At 43.4% G+C, this 15519-nt stretch overlaps 1 protein-coding gene across 1 annotated transcript in view; it reads right to left on the bottom strand.

Annotated features, from left to right (window-relative positions):
- The window catches only part of Plxnc1 (plexin C1), a 138054-nt gene that overhangs the window by 65175 nt on the left and 57360 nt on the right, over positions 1-15519 (bottom strand). Inside the window, exons 6-9 of the mRNA XM_004844955.4 lie at positions 11759-11906; positions 8295-8382; positions 6231-6333; positions 5995-6090 (exon numbers count right to left, since the gene is read on the bottom strand). Of these exons, the coding sequence (XP_004845012.1) occupies positions 5995-6090; positions 6231-6333; positions 8295-8382; positions 11759-11906 (435 nt within the window). The remainder of the gene's footprint in view (positions 1-5994; positions 6091-6230; positions 6334-8294; positions 8383-11758; positions 11907-15519) is intronic.

Below are 15519 nucleotides of genomic sequence, written 5' to 3'. Positions count from 1 at the left end.
TCTACTTATTTTTTTCTAAGCCAAAATTTCCATGTCAACAAAATGGGGAAAATAAGTCCATTGTGCAGCTTAAATAAAGAGACACTGTGAGCTCAGGACGTTGCAAGGGCTCAACAAATGGTACCTACCACTATGTCAGTACATGGCACGCTTTCTGGGGTCTTTCCTGTTGTATATATTCAACTCTTTGATGAAAAGGGATCTCACCTCCTCCAGAATATTCTACCTTCTACAACATAAGCTCTGTAAGGGCACACACTTTGCCTGCTTGTCCAAGCATACAGTAGTTGTCCAAACAAACACATTTTTTTTTTCCAGTCAGCTATGTAGTTCAGGCTGGCCTAGAACTCGTGGTAATCCTTCTGCTTTACCCTCTCAAGTGCTGGGATTACAGGTGTGCACCATCACACCCAGCTCAACAAACAGATTTTTAATGGATGATTAAATGAACAACTGGAAGTGAATCCTACAGCACCTAGCACAGGGCTAGATCCATAGAAGCTATTCAAAAAGGTATGTGTTCCACTTAATTTCTCTTCTGAAAGAACCCCCATTTGGATGGTCTGTGAGAAATTAAAATGCACATTCAAAAGTGATGGAGAAAGAGAAGGAAAGGCGTGAGGGAGAGAGAGAAAGAAAGAGGAAATTCCTGGAGAGCAGGAGTTGGGGCTTGGTGTGGTTAATCTCTGCCCTCCAGCGATGAGCTTGCTATGAGGAATAACAAACACCAGAAGGGCACGGTAGTTAGCACAGATCACCACAACCTTCCCTTGAAAGCAGGAAAGGGAAGCAGCTCAGCCTCCATATCAGCAGGTGAAGGTAAAAGGCAGAAAAAGGTGGGAAATGGGAGGAAAAGTGGTCAGAGCAGGGCCACAGGGCCAATGGTGGTCAGGGAGGGAGGAAGCTAGCTTTATAGCTGAACATATTCCTCATCCTAGATGAGACTTGGATTTGAATTTCTTCCTCTCTTTTGGTCTCGCTTTTCCTCAATGCAGCTCCTCTGATAAACAACAGCACTTGTTTCCAGGTCAGGGTGTGTGGTGGGTCAAAACTGGAACTCTACCTGCTAAGGACCACACTTTGGATGAGAAAATCCATGCATTTAAACTAATGTCTTGAGTAGCATTCCATTGCCACTGGTGAGTAAGGTAAAGTCTCGCCAGGGGCCGCCATGCACACGGCCCTATTCACGCAGGTGCTCAGGCTCCTTTCAACCCTGCATGCTCTCAGCTCCTGCACCCTCTTCCAGCCTCATTGATTGACCAAGGGTTTCCTGTAAAGTGTCCCGGGATTTTCTGGTCCCCTACCACACTTTGGCTTCTGCTGGCTCCTCCGCTTAGAACAGCCGCTCTTCAGTCTCTATGCATCTGGATGCTTCTCCTCCCTCCAAAGGGAGCTCAAATGCCATCTCTATCAATCAATCCACCCATCAGTCAGAAGCTGAAGCAAGCACACTGATTAAGTGTGTTGAACTGCCAGGCACTGGGCTTAAGTAAACAGGAAGGACTAAGACAAGGCCCCGGGTACAGAGGCTCTCTGGTCTGTGCTCCTTCAGGTGCTAAACCTGTATTAACATTGCTTTTCCTGCTTTGTTACCCATGCACTCATAGATAAAATTCTTACTACTGACGGCCAGACAGGTGCCAGGTCATCTTTGTCCTCCACATGCTATCCCCAGGGCCCAGTACCGTGGCATCTAATACACGCTCCATAAATACCCACAGGAAGAACCAACCCAAGCTCAGGACCACAGAGCCCAGGAGGGAGCCTGTGCCCTTCCCAGTGTCCACACAAGAAGCACTCGGCACACGTGCGATGTGGTTGAGATGTATTAAAGGTCAGCTCTCAGTGGCTTCTCTGCTGCAAACCGTTATAAAAAAGTAGGGTGCTTGGTTCATGGCTGACACGAGGACCCAAAATGGAAATCAGAAAGTTACACATCCTACGTGATAATGAAAGACAGCAGTGTTTCACAAAGCACGAGAAATCCCTCCTGGGACAAATGGCCTTCCATTCCCTATCAACCCAAGCCAATATTCTGCTCTGAGTCATGTACTGAAAGAAAACATTTCAGTATCAACAAAATGTCGTTCTCTGAACCTAGAAGGGCGATCCCCAGAGAAGCACGGAAGACAGACTGCACTTGGCCAAGTCTCATCCTCCTCCTCCTCACTTGGTGACCCCACTTCTTTTAACCACAGAGTCAAGTTCAAAAGGTACAGGAAGGCACAATACAGGAAGCCAGGTTGCAGTAACTTCATCTTTTCTTCTTTGAGATAAAAGAAGTTTGAAGAGCTATTGCCTTGACCATTACTTGGCAATAAAAAACAAAATTATCGATACATAAAAGAACTTGGATGAATTTCCATAGAATTACATCCTGTGGCACCCCATCAATATGTACAATTTCAATGGTTTTAGGTACTGGTTAAAAATTAATTTGAAAAGTTAGTCTCCCAAAGTGTATATCTGGATGATTCTGTCTACACAAAATCCTTGAAATAACAAAATTATAGAAAACGAGAACAGATTAGTGATTGTCAGGCATTAGAGCTAGGGTGTGGGAGGGAAGAAGTAGGTGGGGCTATAAGAGAATGACATGGGAGAGGCGCGGTGGTGGCCCTGCTGTGTCTTGACTGTTGACAGTGTCAGTATCTTGGCTGTGATCTTGTGCTCTCGTTTGCAAGATGTCACTTTGGGAGAAAACCAGGTAAAAATGTTATGCATTATTTTCTTAAAACTACATATGAATCAACAATTATCTCAAAATTAAAAGTTTAATTTTACCTAAAACAATCTTTAAAAAGAACAAAGTTGCACATGTCTGTAAACCCAGCACTCTGGAGGCTGAGGCAGGAGGATTGTTGGGAGTTTGAGGCCAGCCTGGGCTACATAGTGACACAGTGAGTTCAAGGCCAGCCTGAACCACATAATAAAACCCTGTCTAAAAAACAAAACAGGGCTGGGGAATTAGCTCAGTGCCACTGTGCCTACCTAACAAGCACAAGGTCCTGAGTTCAATCCCTGGTACCACAGAAAAAAATAAATACATAAATAAATTCAAAAAAATAAAAATAAAAATAAAAATAAAAAACAGGGCCGGGGATTTAGCTCAGTGGTGCTGCCGCCTGCCTCGAGAGTGCAAGGTCCCAAGTTCAATCCCCAGTACCAAAAACAACAACAACAACAACAAAAGCAAAGTTGATTTCAAAACTTATTAAAAAACAAGAATTAAACAATATGGTAATAATCAAAGGCAGATATAGAGAACAATGGAACAGAAATGAGCACCCAGCAATAAACCTTCACATATATGGCCAAATCATTTCAACAAGAGTGCCAATACCATTCATGGCAAAAAGGGCATTCTTGGCCGGGGATTTAGCTCAGTGGTTTCGCTGCCTGCTGCGCAAATGCAAGGACCTGAATTTGATCTCTGGTTCAAAAAAAAAAAAGGCATTCTTTTCAATATTTGGTGCTGGGTAAACTGAAAACCCAAATGCAAAAGAATGAATGGGCCTTTACCTTGCACTATATATAAACATTAAATCAAAAATGGATCAAAGTCCTAAACAAAAAAGACTTAACACTATAAAAGTCTTAGAAGAAAATATGAAGTTTGAAAAACTTCACATTGAATTTCACAATAATATTTCTTGGCTCTGACCCTAAAACCACAGAAACAGAAGAAAAAATAGATAATTTGGACTTCATCAAAATTAAAAACTTCTGAGCATCAAGAGACACAATTGATAGAGTGCTTGCCTAGCATGCAGCAGACCTTGTATTCCTTTCCCGGCACCACCAAACAATCAAACAAATAAACAATCAACAGAATGAAAAGGCAACCTATGGAATGGGAGAAAATATTTACAAATGACATATCTTGTGAGATACATACATGGCCAGCAAGGATATGAAAAGATACCCCCACATCACATATCATTAGGAAATACAAATCATAATCACAATGAGATATCACCTCACACCCATTAGAGTGGTTACCATCAAAAACAAGACAAAACAAAAACCAAAAAAACCCCACAAACCAAGTGTTGGTGAGACTGTAAGAAACTGGAATACTTATGCACTATTAGTAGAAGTGTAAAATGGTACAGCTGCTATGGAAAACAGTGAGTCACGTCCTCAAAAAAAATTAAAAATAAGACCATCCCAGCATTTGGGAGGCTGAGGCAGGAGGATCACCATGATTTCAAGGCTAGCTTGGGCTATACAGTGAGTTCAAGGCTGGCCTGGACTACATTGTGAGACCCTGACTCAAAACACCAACAAAAATAAAAATAAAAATACAATATGATCTAGCAACTTCTATTGGATTTAGAGCCAAAAGAATTAAAAGGAAGGTCTTGAAGAGATAGTCGTATAACCATGTTCATACCAGCATTATTCACAAGAGCTAAAACATGGGAGCAACCCAGGCATCCACGGATGGATGAATGGATAAACAAAATATGCTATATGGTTATACTGGAACATTGTTCAGCCCTAAAAAATGAAGGGGGTTCTGATCCATGCTGCGACATGGATAAGCCTTGGGAACATTATATTAAGTACAATAAGCCAGTCATGAAAAGACAGATACGGATTCTACTTACTTGAGGTAAAGACAGAAAATAGAATGGCAGTTACCAGGGGCTGGGGGGAAAGAAGGAGGGAGAGTTATTTAATGAGTACAGAGTTTCAGTTTCGCAGGACGTGGAGTGTTCTGGAGATTAGCTGGAAAACACTGTGACTATAATTGACATCTCTGAACTGTACACTTAAAAATAGGAAATGTAGTACAATTTTTGTGTATTTTACTAAAACTAAAAATAACAACAAAGTTTAATTAAAAGAAAAGAGCCACTGTCTCCTTGATTCACATCCCTGTCACTACTTCTTCGTTTTACAAACCAATGGGAAGGAAAAGTAGCCCATCATTTAATTAAACCTCAAAGACTTTCAAAGTCCAGAGATATTGGCACACCAAGCTTTTCTAATGCTTTAATTAACTCCATAATCCATTTGAATTCACATTCCCTCTGCCTGTTACTTAATTCGCCTAACGTTACTATCAACTTTTCAGTAATGATTAAAAATGTGCTACTTATTTATATTGGCACTTGACCTTAAAGAGCTGCAAATGGCGAAGTCAAAGCCACAGATTCGTCATGAAATAGACAACAGAGCCCTTTTTGGTGCTCTTAATGCTATTGTTTTTAATTTGCTTGATCCTGCCAGACTTCAAGGTTAATGAGAGCAGAAACTTGCCCTCTTCTTGTTTGTTTTTCCCCACGTGTAGATGCACAAGGAACTTCTGCTCACTGAGTGAATCCAGCACCTAGTTGTGCTCTGAAAGAGCCACATATGTTCTGCCAGAAATGTTTAAACAGTCCCCTCTTTGCAAACATGGCAGACATGCTGAGTTTAGTGATTAGGAAGAAAATAAGAGAAATTTCCAACTGAATTTCATGAAAAAGCACCACTTTTGAAAAGGAAAGAGAAATACACATTCTATAACAATTCTGTTTTAGCACCATTAACTACTGGTTTGATCGTACCTACAAAGCAAAACAAGACAAAACCCACAATTTAATTCAGGTTAGGTTGTATGTTTTCCATAAACCCCTGTCCACACATATAACCCCAGAACTGCAATCACGATATTTGGTTCAAATTGAAGTCCCTAAGGCTGAGTGCTCTGCTTCCTTCTAATTCTCCTCAAATAAGTCCCAAAGTCACCTTTACAATTTTAGTCCTATGGAACAACATCATTTTTCATAATTACAGAGTTTTAATTTCTGTTAGTGAGTGTGCAGCCTTTGATGTATTGAGCCAATTAAGTGAAACTTGGTTAAAAACCAACAGGAAAAAAAGGGAATTTGGGGCAGTAAGTAAAATAGAGAATTCAAAAAAGGAACTCAAAGTAGTGGCAGTTGTCATCCTCATCAAAAAGGGATTTTTTTCATTATGGACACAAAAGCAGGATCAGACCTGGGGACCTGGGTGGGTCCTGTTACTGCTAGTCTCCTTGAATCTTCCTCCTCCGGGTGTCTTCGGCGGCTTCTCCAGGGCAACGTGACAGAGTTCCTGAAACAGAGACCAACTCTTCAGTTCCACGTGGGTGGGAAATTCAAAGTGTGAAACAAACACACAAGGCGGGGCAGGGCTAGGAGGACACAAACCTTTGCTTTTGGTTAAACCTCGGAATAGCAAAAGGGTCACTTTACCTGGTTTCTCTCATATTCAGAAGGGTCACAGAAGGTGAAGGGGTGGATGCACTTTCTTTCACGCTTACACCAAGCACAGCCAGTTCCAGTGCATGCTGAGCATCTGGGAACATGGAAAACCAACTTAATCCCCACATGTTTAGGGAACAGTTCAGATCCTAGAATTTCTCTCTGTCATGCAGTGTGCAAGTACGTGCTGAAAAGAATTTAAAAAAAAAACAATCCCTGGCAGGCAGGGAAGAATGGGAGAGAGAAAACAGTGATTTGAGGCATGGAATAAGACTTGGAGTCCTGCTCTGGGGAGCCCTCGGGGTTGATGGATCAGCATCCCACCTGCAGGGGTGTTGCCATGGAAACCTGAAGCTGGGGTCACCTGCTGGTCTGTGGACAACACAAACTCACTGAATCTGTTTCTGAATCCAGTTCTGCTATTTGTCACCCTCAGGTAAGTGCCTGTGGGGACAGATCTCACTCTTCCCACTGCCACCTCCCTACCAGATCAGCCAGGTCTGACCACTGCAGCAGCTACGCTGCCAACTGCCTGGAAAATGGGAGACACAAAGTACTATCTGGCAGGCAGAGGAAATGAGGTTCTTGTGTTTGCTTAAGGAAGAATTGTGTCTACTGATCAAATAATCTATCATGCATGAGTAACCATGGAGGACTTGAAAAGCTTGCATCAGAATAGCTGCAGTTAAAGAAGAAATGATAAAAGAAAAATTGGGGTGGTAGAAGTGCGGCCAAGGGAGGCCAGAGGAAGGCTCAGTAGAGGTCAGCAAGGTCTATGAGTGCCAGGGAGGGGGACCCAGGTTGCATCTGATATATTCTCCTAGGGCTGCTGAAGCATCCTGAGATTCTGATCTCAAGAGACTGCAGTTTCCATGGGGAGAGGAAACAGACTCCCCTGGAGCGTGGAACAGATTTGTGATTTGTGCTTCTTCTGCCCCTCAGACAGGATTACTGTACCTAGTGCTTTGCTAACAGGAAGCTGTTCCCTTGGAGAGCGCTCGCCCTCTGGGGGAACCTGGGACTGAGGTCTGATCCTTAGTTCTGCAGCAGTGAGACCCAGGGCAAGACTTCCTTTCATCTGGCCTCTAAAACTGCAGCCCAGGGTAGCTTTTTTCTTTTAAACTCCCTTAGAGCTATAAAATTCTATTTACTGACCTCCCACCCCTCTTCCTATTTTCTGGACTTCTGAGGCTTTCTGTATTAAGATTTGTACTTTTCTTCCCTAATTCATTCTCTTTCTCAGAAATCACCGACCCCAGCCTGTGCTGTTCCCTTCAATGTGCCTCTGCGGTCCAGAGCAGCTCTCCAACTCAGTTCCAAGTCTGAATTCACTTTCTCCATAGAAACACTGGCTCCCAGGCCAGGTAGAAAGAAGATCATCACGTTTGGTGCTTACAGACTGGTCAATCATGGCGGGGTGAATTGCTAATAATACAGCTTCCGGTTGTTCCATGGGGCCCTCCATCCTGACCTCCAACGGGAAGGTCAGACTCTGAGAAGCATTTCCTGTCTTCTAGATGCTTTAGGACCCAGGACTGTGGTGTGGCCCTAATCTAGGGACTTTTACTCATAGGGGCTAAGAGTGGAAGTGAGAGAACAGAAGATTTGGATATGGCTCAGTGGTGGAGGCTTGTCTAGCAAGCATACAGCCCCTGGGTTCCATCCCTAGCAGTACAAAATTCAATCAATCAGTCAGTCAATCAAAGAGGGCAGAATGAGCATGTTCTTTTGGTGAAGGCGACTTCATCTTTTGCCCTGGAGTCTATTTTCTGACCCCCAGGATGAGGCCTCTTGGCTCTCGAAGCCACTCTGCTCCTGGGGGGAATCTAGCAGTCATATTTCCTGTTGACAGAGCACTGGGGGACACATTCTCTCCCTGGTGGCTCCAAGTCACATGTTATTAGCCCAGTGTCTCTCTCTGCTCTTGTAAGGCCATGCTCCAAAAGGCACCTTGGCTAAGTTCTACTCCACAAAAGAGTTCTTTAGGAAATTGAAGAGTAAGGCAAATAAATTAAAACCAAGGAGAGAATATTTAAATTTCAAATAAAACCTTACTCTCTTAATGATGAGCAGTTGGTAAAGTTGAATCTTTCTGATAAATTTAAAAAACCGAAGGAGAACGTCACGTTGACAAGTAAGACATCTGGAAGAGAGAAAGAGGGCAAAGTCATTGATGGCGGATTCCTGCTACAGCCGAGTGTAGCAGTAAAGGCACAAAGAAAATAAATAAATATTTTCGCTGTTCCTGCATACAGGGCACGGGTGTGCCAGCTGTTCGCCAACATTTCAGTCAGTATGCGGTTCCTTCCCCACGGGCATGCTCGCCAGGCAGCCACAGAGCAGCGTGCAGGTCTCCAAACAGACTGAGCCCAACTCTAGCTGCAAGGCTCCCTCGAATAATCACCAGGAAAAGCCATTTTACAGCCCATTTACATCTCATACTCTCCCTGGGATCACTATCTCAGCTTGTAATTGGCTAAGACATAAGAATAAAAAAAGCTACCAAGCAAGAAGTGCCTAGGATATGAAAACCAGCGTGAAAGAACGGAAATCCTGCACCTTTGGAAGAATCCACACTTTGCACATATTTACCTAACAAACTACTGTGTGGCTCCTTGGGGTGGAGATCCATTCTCGGAGTCGGTTGTTGTCAAATCCATGACAAAGGTTTTCTGATTTGTTTTGGAAAAACCTAGCCATTGGTTAGAGACCCCCAAAGAATAAAATGAGGATGAAAACTGCTAAATGCCAAATCAGCACCAGAAAAATACAGTGTTTCCCGTATCTCCTTAAACATTGATACTCTACCGGATGTAGTGATTTCCCAGATGCCTATCAGAACCACTTGAGAAACATATGAAAATATAGATTCCAGGGCCATGCTGCTACATGTTTGACTGAGCAGGCCTGGGGGCATGGTCCGGGATCTGTGGGTTGCAGTGCTCCCTACATAACAATTGTACAGAGCCCGGTTCTGGTGCTGTCACCCACAGCAGCGTCTTTCAAATCCTGTGTGTCCAAGGACCAGTGTTAAGGAAGAAGTATTAATATTTTTTCTTCTTATGAATTAATGGGGACCACAGATGGTAATTTTCAAATCAAAGTCTTGACAAAATAATAAGTTGGCCTGATTCTGTTGGTGCTATTTTCTCTCTCTCTCTCTTTCTTTTCCTTCTTTCCTCCTTCCATCTTTCTTTTCCTTCCTTTCTTCTTTCTTTCCTTCTTTCTTGTGGTATCAAATTTGAATCCAGAGCCTTCGCACTAGGCTATCCCCAGCCCTTAAAAACATTTTTTTTTTTTTTTTCATACCGGGGATCGAACTCGGGCCCTTGCGCTTGTGCAGCAGGCGGCGAAACCACTGAGCTAAATCCCGGGGCCTTAAAAAAATATTTTTGAGACAGGATCTCATTGGTCACTAAATTGCCCAGGCTGAGCTCAAATTAACAATCCTCAGACTCCCAGAGTGCTGGGATTACAGGCATGCACCACCATGCCCATCCTCTCCTAATTTTCTTACTGAAATGTTATTGGTGTGTGGTTTCCAAAATCTAAGAACTCTATCAGGTGATTCTGTACAGCAATAAGATTCACTGTAATGGCCAGAATGCCACATAGCATTCTGCTCACAGAAAGTGGGCTTCTGTGAAACTATAATCTTTTGTTCTATAGACAAGGAAGTTTGGAGGTCCGACCTGACTGACCTTTTACTGGGAGCATCTGAACAGACCCCTGATGAATGCTAGTGGAACATGCATAGGGACACCAAGCATGGAGAGACCCCCAGAGAAAATGCATTCCTACACAATCAAAAACTGTCTAATGACGACAATTGTGGAAGTCACACTTTGCTGATTCAACAGCTATGCACAGAACAGTGGAAATATCACAAGGAAATGAACATTTGTGACCTCTGCTGTGGAACCATTTAGAGTTATTCTGGAAGAGGTAAAAAAGACAGCGATGGTGGCACAGTCGAGGAAATGCTATGTGCTTGATTCTCATTTTATGTGGTCCCTGAGAACCAAGAATAGGGTGTCTGTGGTGGACCAAGGGGCGCCAGGATGATCCAGGCAGAGCAGAGTCTGCCAAGGCTGCATGGAAGAGGTGGCTTTACCCCACTTTTTCAAAGCAGAGGGAAAACAGGACTTGGTGAAAGAAGGGAGGCTGCTAAGAGAAGGCCCTGGACAAAGTTTTGGCAATGGCCTCAGACTGGCTGCACACAGGCAGTAGGAAGGGCTTCTGTTCGCCTGCCTAAGGATAGACAAGGTACTCGGAGAGGGCAGGTGAAAGATGAGTACAACTGATGGAGGCTCTAAAAACAGCTTCACAAGTCAATCTCAAATGCTTTAGAAGCATTTGCTGTGGGGGAGCAAGGTCTGCATTTTAAGGACCAAAGTTAACCAGAGATGCATCACAAAGGCGCCATAGGGAGAACAAAGTGGAAAACCCCCGAGCGATTTTCCAAGGAATTCATGCCCACCTGGCCACCAGGAGCCCAGCGACTGAGAGTCATTTGCATGCTGAGGACTCTGATCTGGTACATTCAATTCTCTTTAGAGGAGTAAAGAATCAAGTGAACGTAAAAGCTGTTGTCTCCTCAAAATTCGTATGCTGGGACCTAAATCTCAGTGTGAGCTTTACGAGGTGGGGCCTTTGGAGATTACATCCTGAGGACTCAATCCTCATGAACGGGACTAGTGCTCTCATAGATCACAGCTTCAGGATGGAGTCCTAGGGTCACAAGGCCCTCTGTGGTCTCTTGGCTGATGTCTTTGTAATTCATTTTCCACCTGCCCCTCCTCTGTTGCCTTTTCCATCTAGAACCTCTTCTGGTTCTTCCAACAAAGCTTTTTTCTCTCCTTGCCATCACACAAGTTAGTCTCTGCCTGGAATATGCTTCCCTCTTGTCTTTGTCTGGCTCGGATCTGCTCATCCTTCAGTCTTATTTGGACCAATACCACTTCCTCCTTACCCACCCTCATGTCAGCCTGGTGCCTTTTCTATGTGCTTCCCCAGTACTCTAAGTTCCCTGCATTTACACACTGCATTGTAACAAGCTTCTTATTTATCTCCACCCTGGGAGGTTATAAATACTCCTGGCAAGGGCCAGTTCCACCTTTGTTGTCTCTGTATCCCCAACACCTAGCATGCAGTACATACTTCCTGTATGAATGAATGAATGGATGGATGGGCTGAAGCTGATAGAACACTGGGTCAGATCTCTGAATTGTCCGAGCCAATTTGGGTAGAGTTGGCTCGATGGTGTCTGGCTTTACTGCACTCTCCTAGCCAAGCAACCTCCTCTGTCACTCTCCAGGCTCATGTGACAGTGGGTCTGAGAGCCACAAATGAGGTGGTGGTGAGGTGAAGCCCCAGGTGATACCCAGTGGGCGGAGAGAGTGAGGATGGCAGAGGAACAAGGCAGATTCCCTGTTATTTAACTTGCTTCCTCGGGCAATCTGAACGCAGCAAGTTGTCTTGCTTTCCTGACTGTAATGAAATGTGAAGAGTCCACACACCTCGGTAGCTTGGCCTGGTGAGGAGGATACAGGTGCAGGCCTGGTTTTCCTGACTTCTCTCCTGGCAGAGCACCTTGCTGGTGTCCATGTTCTTCACCACGCACTCTGAGCGCCTTGAAGAGAAGGGTCCCACCACGGTCACAGTGGTCTGTGAGGGGAGAGGACACCAAACAAATGACTGCTACACCATTGCCGTTCAGCCTGCAGGCTTAAGCGACTCACCTTTGACACGCCATATAGGAAGACAGCTTCTCAGAAGAAGTGAAGCGAACAAATGGATGTTTCATTGGCTATTACATTTGCTCTTCTGTGAATCACATAGTCCTACTCTTGGACCGTATTTTTGCTGTGCATTTTTCTTATCAATTTTAAGAGCTCTCTGCACAGTGTAGATAGTAATCCTTATCTGTCATATTTCTGACATATATTTTCGCCTAATCTACTGTTTGTCTTATAACTTTCCTTGTGGAAGCTCTTGCCCTTATACAGTGTGTTTTATGTAATCAAATTTAGGTTTTCTTGTCTTGGCTATAAAGTACTTCCAAATCTCCAGCTTATAGACAAGTAGAAAACTGTTCTAATTGTTTTTTTAAGCTTATATGTCTTTAATCCATCTGGAATTTATTTCTATATATATTGTGAAATGAGAGTCCAATTTTATTTTCACCAGATGGTTAATCAGATATATCGTAACCATTTACTTAAAAAAAGAAAAAATTCCCAACAACTCATTTCTCACTAACTGCAATAATTACTTTTGCCATATATGAAATTACCATATATTTGGAATCCATTTCTAAACTGCTCTGTTCCAAAAATCTATTGATTTACTTCTATTCCAGTAACATCAAGTTTTTACTACTGTGGCTTTAAATATATTTAACATCTGATAGGGAAAACCCCTCCTTATTTATCTTTATTTTCATAATTTTCTTAAGATTTCCTAGACATTAGTCAACCATATGAGCTTTAAAATCATTTTATCCAAAGGGGATGTGGAGACTGTGAGTCTAACTGGAATTATACTATGTGTTTGCATTCATTTTATAACGATTTATGTTCTTGTAATATTAGGTATTCTCATCCAAACACATGATTTTATTTCCACTTGTTTCTCTTTGATCCAGGGTTCATTTCAGAGGGTGTGTGCCTTTATCTCTCACATGTTAAGATACATCTATCATCTCTCTATCATTTATTGTGAATGTTATTAGATAATAAAGAAGGTAGTGTGACTCTATTTTTAAAATTAGTTCGTGGTCAAATTTCATGTGTGGGGAGTATGCGTGTGTGCATGTACATGCTGCAGCACACGCGTGTGCCATGCAAGTGTGAATGTGTACCTGGGACACAAAGAGAAAAATCTTTTTTTTTTTTTTTTTGCTGGTACTGGGGATCGAACTCAGGACCTTGTGCCTGCAAGGCACGGGCGGCACCCCGGAGCTAAGTCCCCGGCCCTACAAAGAGAAAATCTTGAAAGTTCAAAGTCATAAAGCAAATTTTCTTAAATGAATTATTTAAAAGGACAAAGTAGTCAGTTCTCCGGTTGAGAAGGAAGACTAAAGTGATTAATATGCCAGCCGTGGAGGCATCTGGTGTCAGGTGCAGGAAGGGGACCTGGGGGGAAGGTGGCCAAGGATGAGCAAACTCAGCTTGCAAGAAGAGGTAACCCTGTCACCTGTGGTCTACAACCTGGGAAGTGTCTCCCTTTTGTTATACTGCTGACCTCTGCCTCGACTTTCTGCACTGCCACCTAAGCTTCTGCTGAGTCCCTGGCCTTCTAATAAGCTTTCGGAGTCTATTCTAGTCCTAGGGCTCACTCCCATCTTTCTCTTTTTAAAAATTTCTGTTTCTGGGCCATAGAACCACACAGGCAGAGGCAAATTCTTTCAGCACATCAGCCAGGCTGAAGTCTCCAGGGACGTAAACACGGGAACAAACCCCACACCACTCCCGCCAGCCCATCTTCAACAGGCAGCTGAGCTCTGGTTCATGTTAACATCTTCATCACATTTTAGCCCGGGACCACATACTATCTCATTTACATCTATGTCTTAAACTGAATCCCTTCCCTAGACGTTGTAACCAGGGTATCAGAAAATTCTCTAAAATCTTATTTTCACCAACCCTTAATTTTTTCTCATTTCCTTCTCACACAGTTTTCACATAACTGTAATCATTCTGTTTAAGTATTCCATAAATAATTAACAGGCTCCTAAACAGGCCAAGTGCTACACAAAGAATTCAATAATCAGAGAATCAAATAATACAGGTTTTAAAAAAATAACAAGACAGGTTTTGCCCTCGGAGAGCTTACAGACTAGGAGAAGAATAACCAGCCCAGTCGCTCAGAACTGGAGGGCCACGTGGCACCAAGAGACTGTCAGGAGATGACAGACACCTGAGCTAGGTCAGTGAAGTCGAAATGGAAAGAACTGGATGGATCCACTGGACCCACTGGAAGGAGCATGGGCAAGACTGGAAGTGGGGATGTGGATAGGGAGGATTCTGGTGAGCAAGCAAATGCATGCATGAACCAAAGGTATCATATTCTGAGATGGGACATGTGGAGGGAGATGCAGACTTTCAGTGGAAGATCAAGGTTTCAATTCTGGGTGCATTTAGTTCTAGATACTTGTGTGATCACCAAGAAGATATGCCAAGGTGGACATGGGCCTGCAGCTCAGAGTGACAATGTGGGCTGGAGGCAAGGAGCTATAAACACACCGATGATGTATAAGGTCACAGGAGTGGATAGTTTGACTACGGACAAAGTACACAGGAAGAGTCAAAAGTGGACCATTGTTTAGAGTCAAGGAGATACGAGGAGGAGGATAGCATGGAGAGGATGTGTCATGGCGGGCAATGGAAGAGCAGGTCTAAGAGTGCTGCCAATCAACCAAGTGAGAGGGGAACTTCTCAGTGTCTGCTGGAAGAGCTACGTGGAGTTCACCAGAGACCTTAGCAAGGACGGGTTCAGGGGGCAGTGGGGCACAAGTTGGCTGCAATTGATCTGAATTTAGGAGACAGCATATTTTTTTCAGGTTCAGGGGAAAGAGAGAGGAGTCATGGAGTTGGAGGTGTTTGGGGCATGACTTTGGGTTTCAGGTGAGTATGTTTAAAAGCTGGGGCTTTGGCTTAATAAAGCCAATATGAAATCCTTACCAAGTTCACAGCTCACAGAGAGAGAGAGAGAGAGAGAGACAGAGAGAGAGACAGAGAGAGAGACAGAGAGAGAGACTGGAGGTTGAACCCAGGGGCTACTGAGGTACCATTGAGCCTCTTCCCAACCTTTTTTGTTTGCTTTTTTGTTTTTAATTTTGAGACTGAGTCTCATGGAGTTGCCCAGGTTGGCCTTGAACTTGTGATCTCCTGCCTCAGCCTCTTGAGTAATGGGGATTACAGGCGTGTGTCACACACGCAGGTTGATGGCTTTTTCTTGAAATAAATTGGATAAAGACAGAGTGAAGACTCAAAGGGTCAGTGGGAATGGGAAACTGTTGGGAGTATCAATTAGCTGGCAATCACGATGGGTCCACAGAACCTCTTGCTATCTTTAACAATGTCAAGTTGACCTGTGAGCACCATATTTGATTTAACCATTCTCCTTCACCCCAAACAGGTTGGTTATCTCCAGGTTTAACTGCTATTGCAATATATCTTCATGCTTAGGGCTTTTTCTTCATTTGAATTACTTCCTCAGGGTTCTATGCTTGGAATTAGAGCTTCAAAAAGAATGAATATATTTATGACTTTTGAAA

Source organism: Heterocephalus glaber, unplaced genomic scaffold (genome assembly GCF_053883595.1).
Source record: "Heterocephalus glaber isolate CG9 unplaced genomic scaffold, H.glaber_assembly_v1.0 deba00001572, whole genome shotgun sequence".
In the NCBI taxonomy this organism is placed as follows: Eukaryota; Metazoa; Chordata; class Mammalia; order Rodentia; family Bathyergidae; genus Heterocephalus; species Heterocephalus glaber.
Note: the sequence above shows the minus strand (reverse complement) of the source record. Positions and strands in the feature narration are given on the sequence as shown.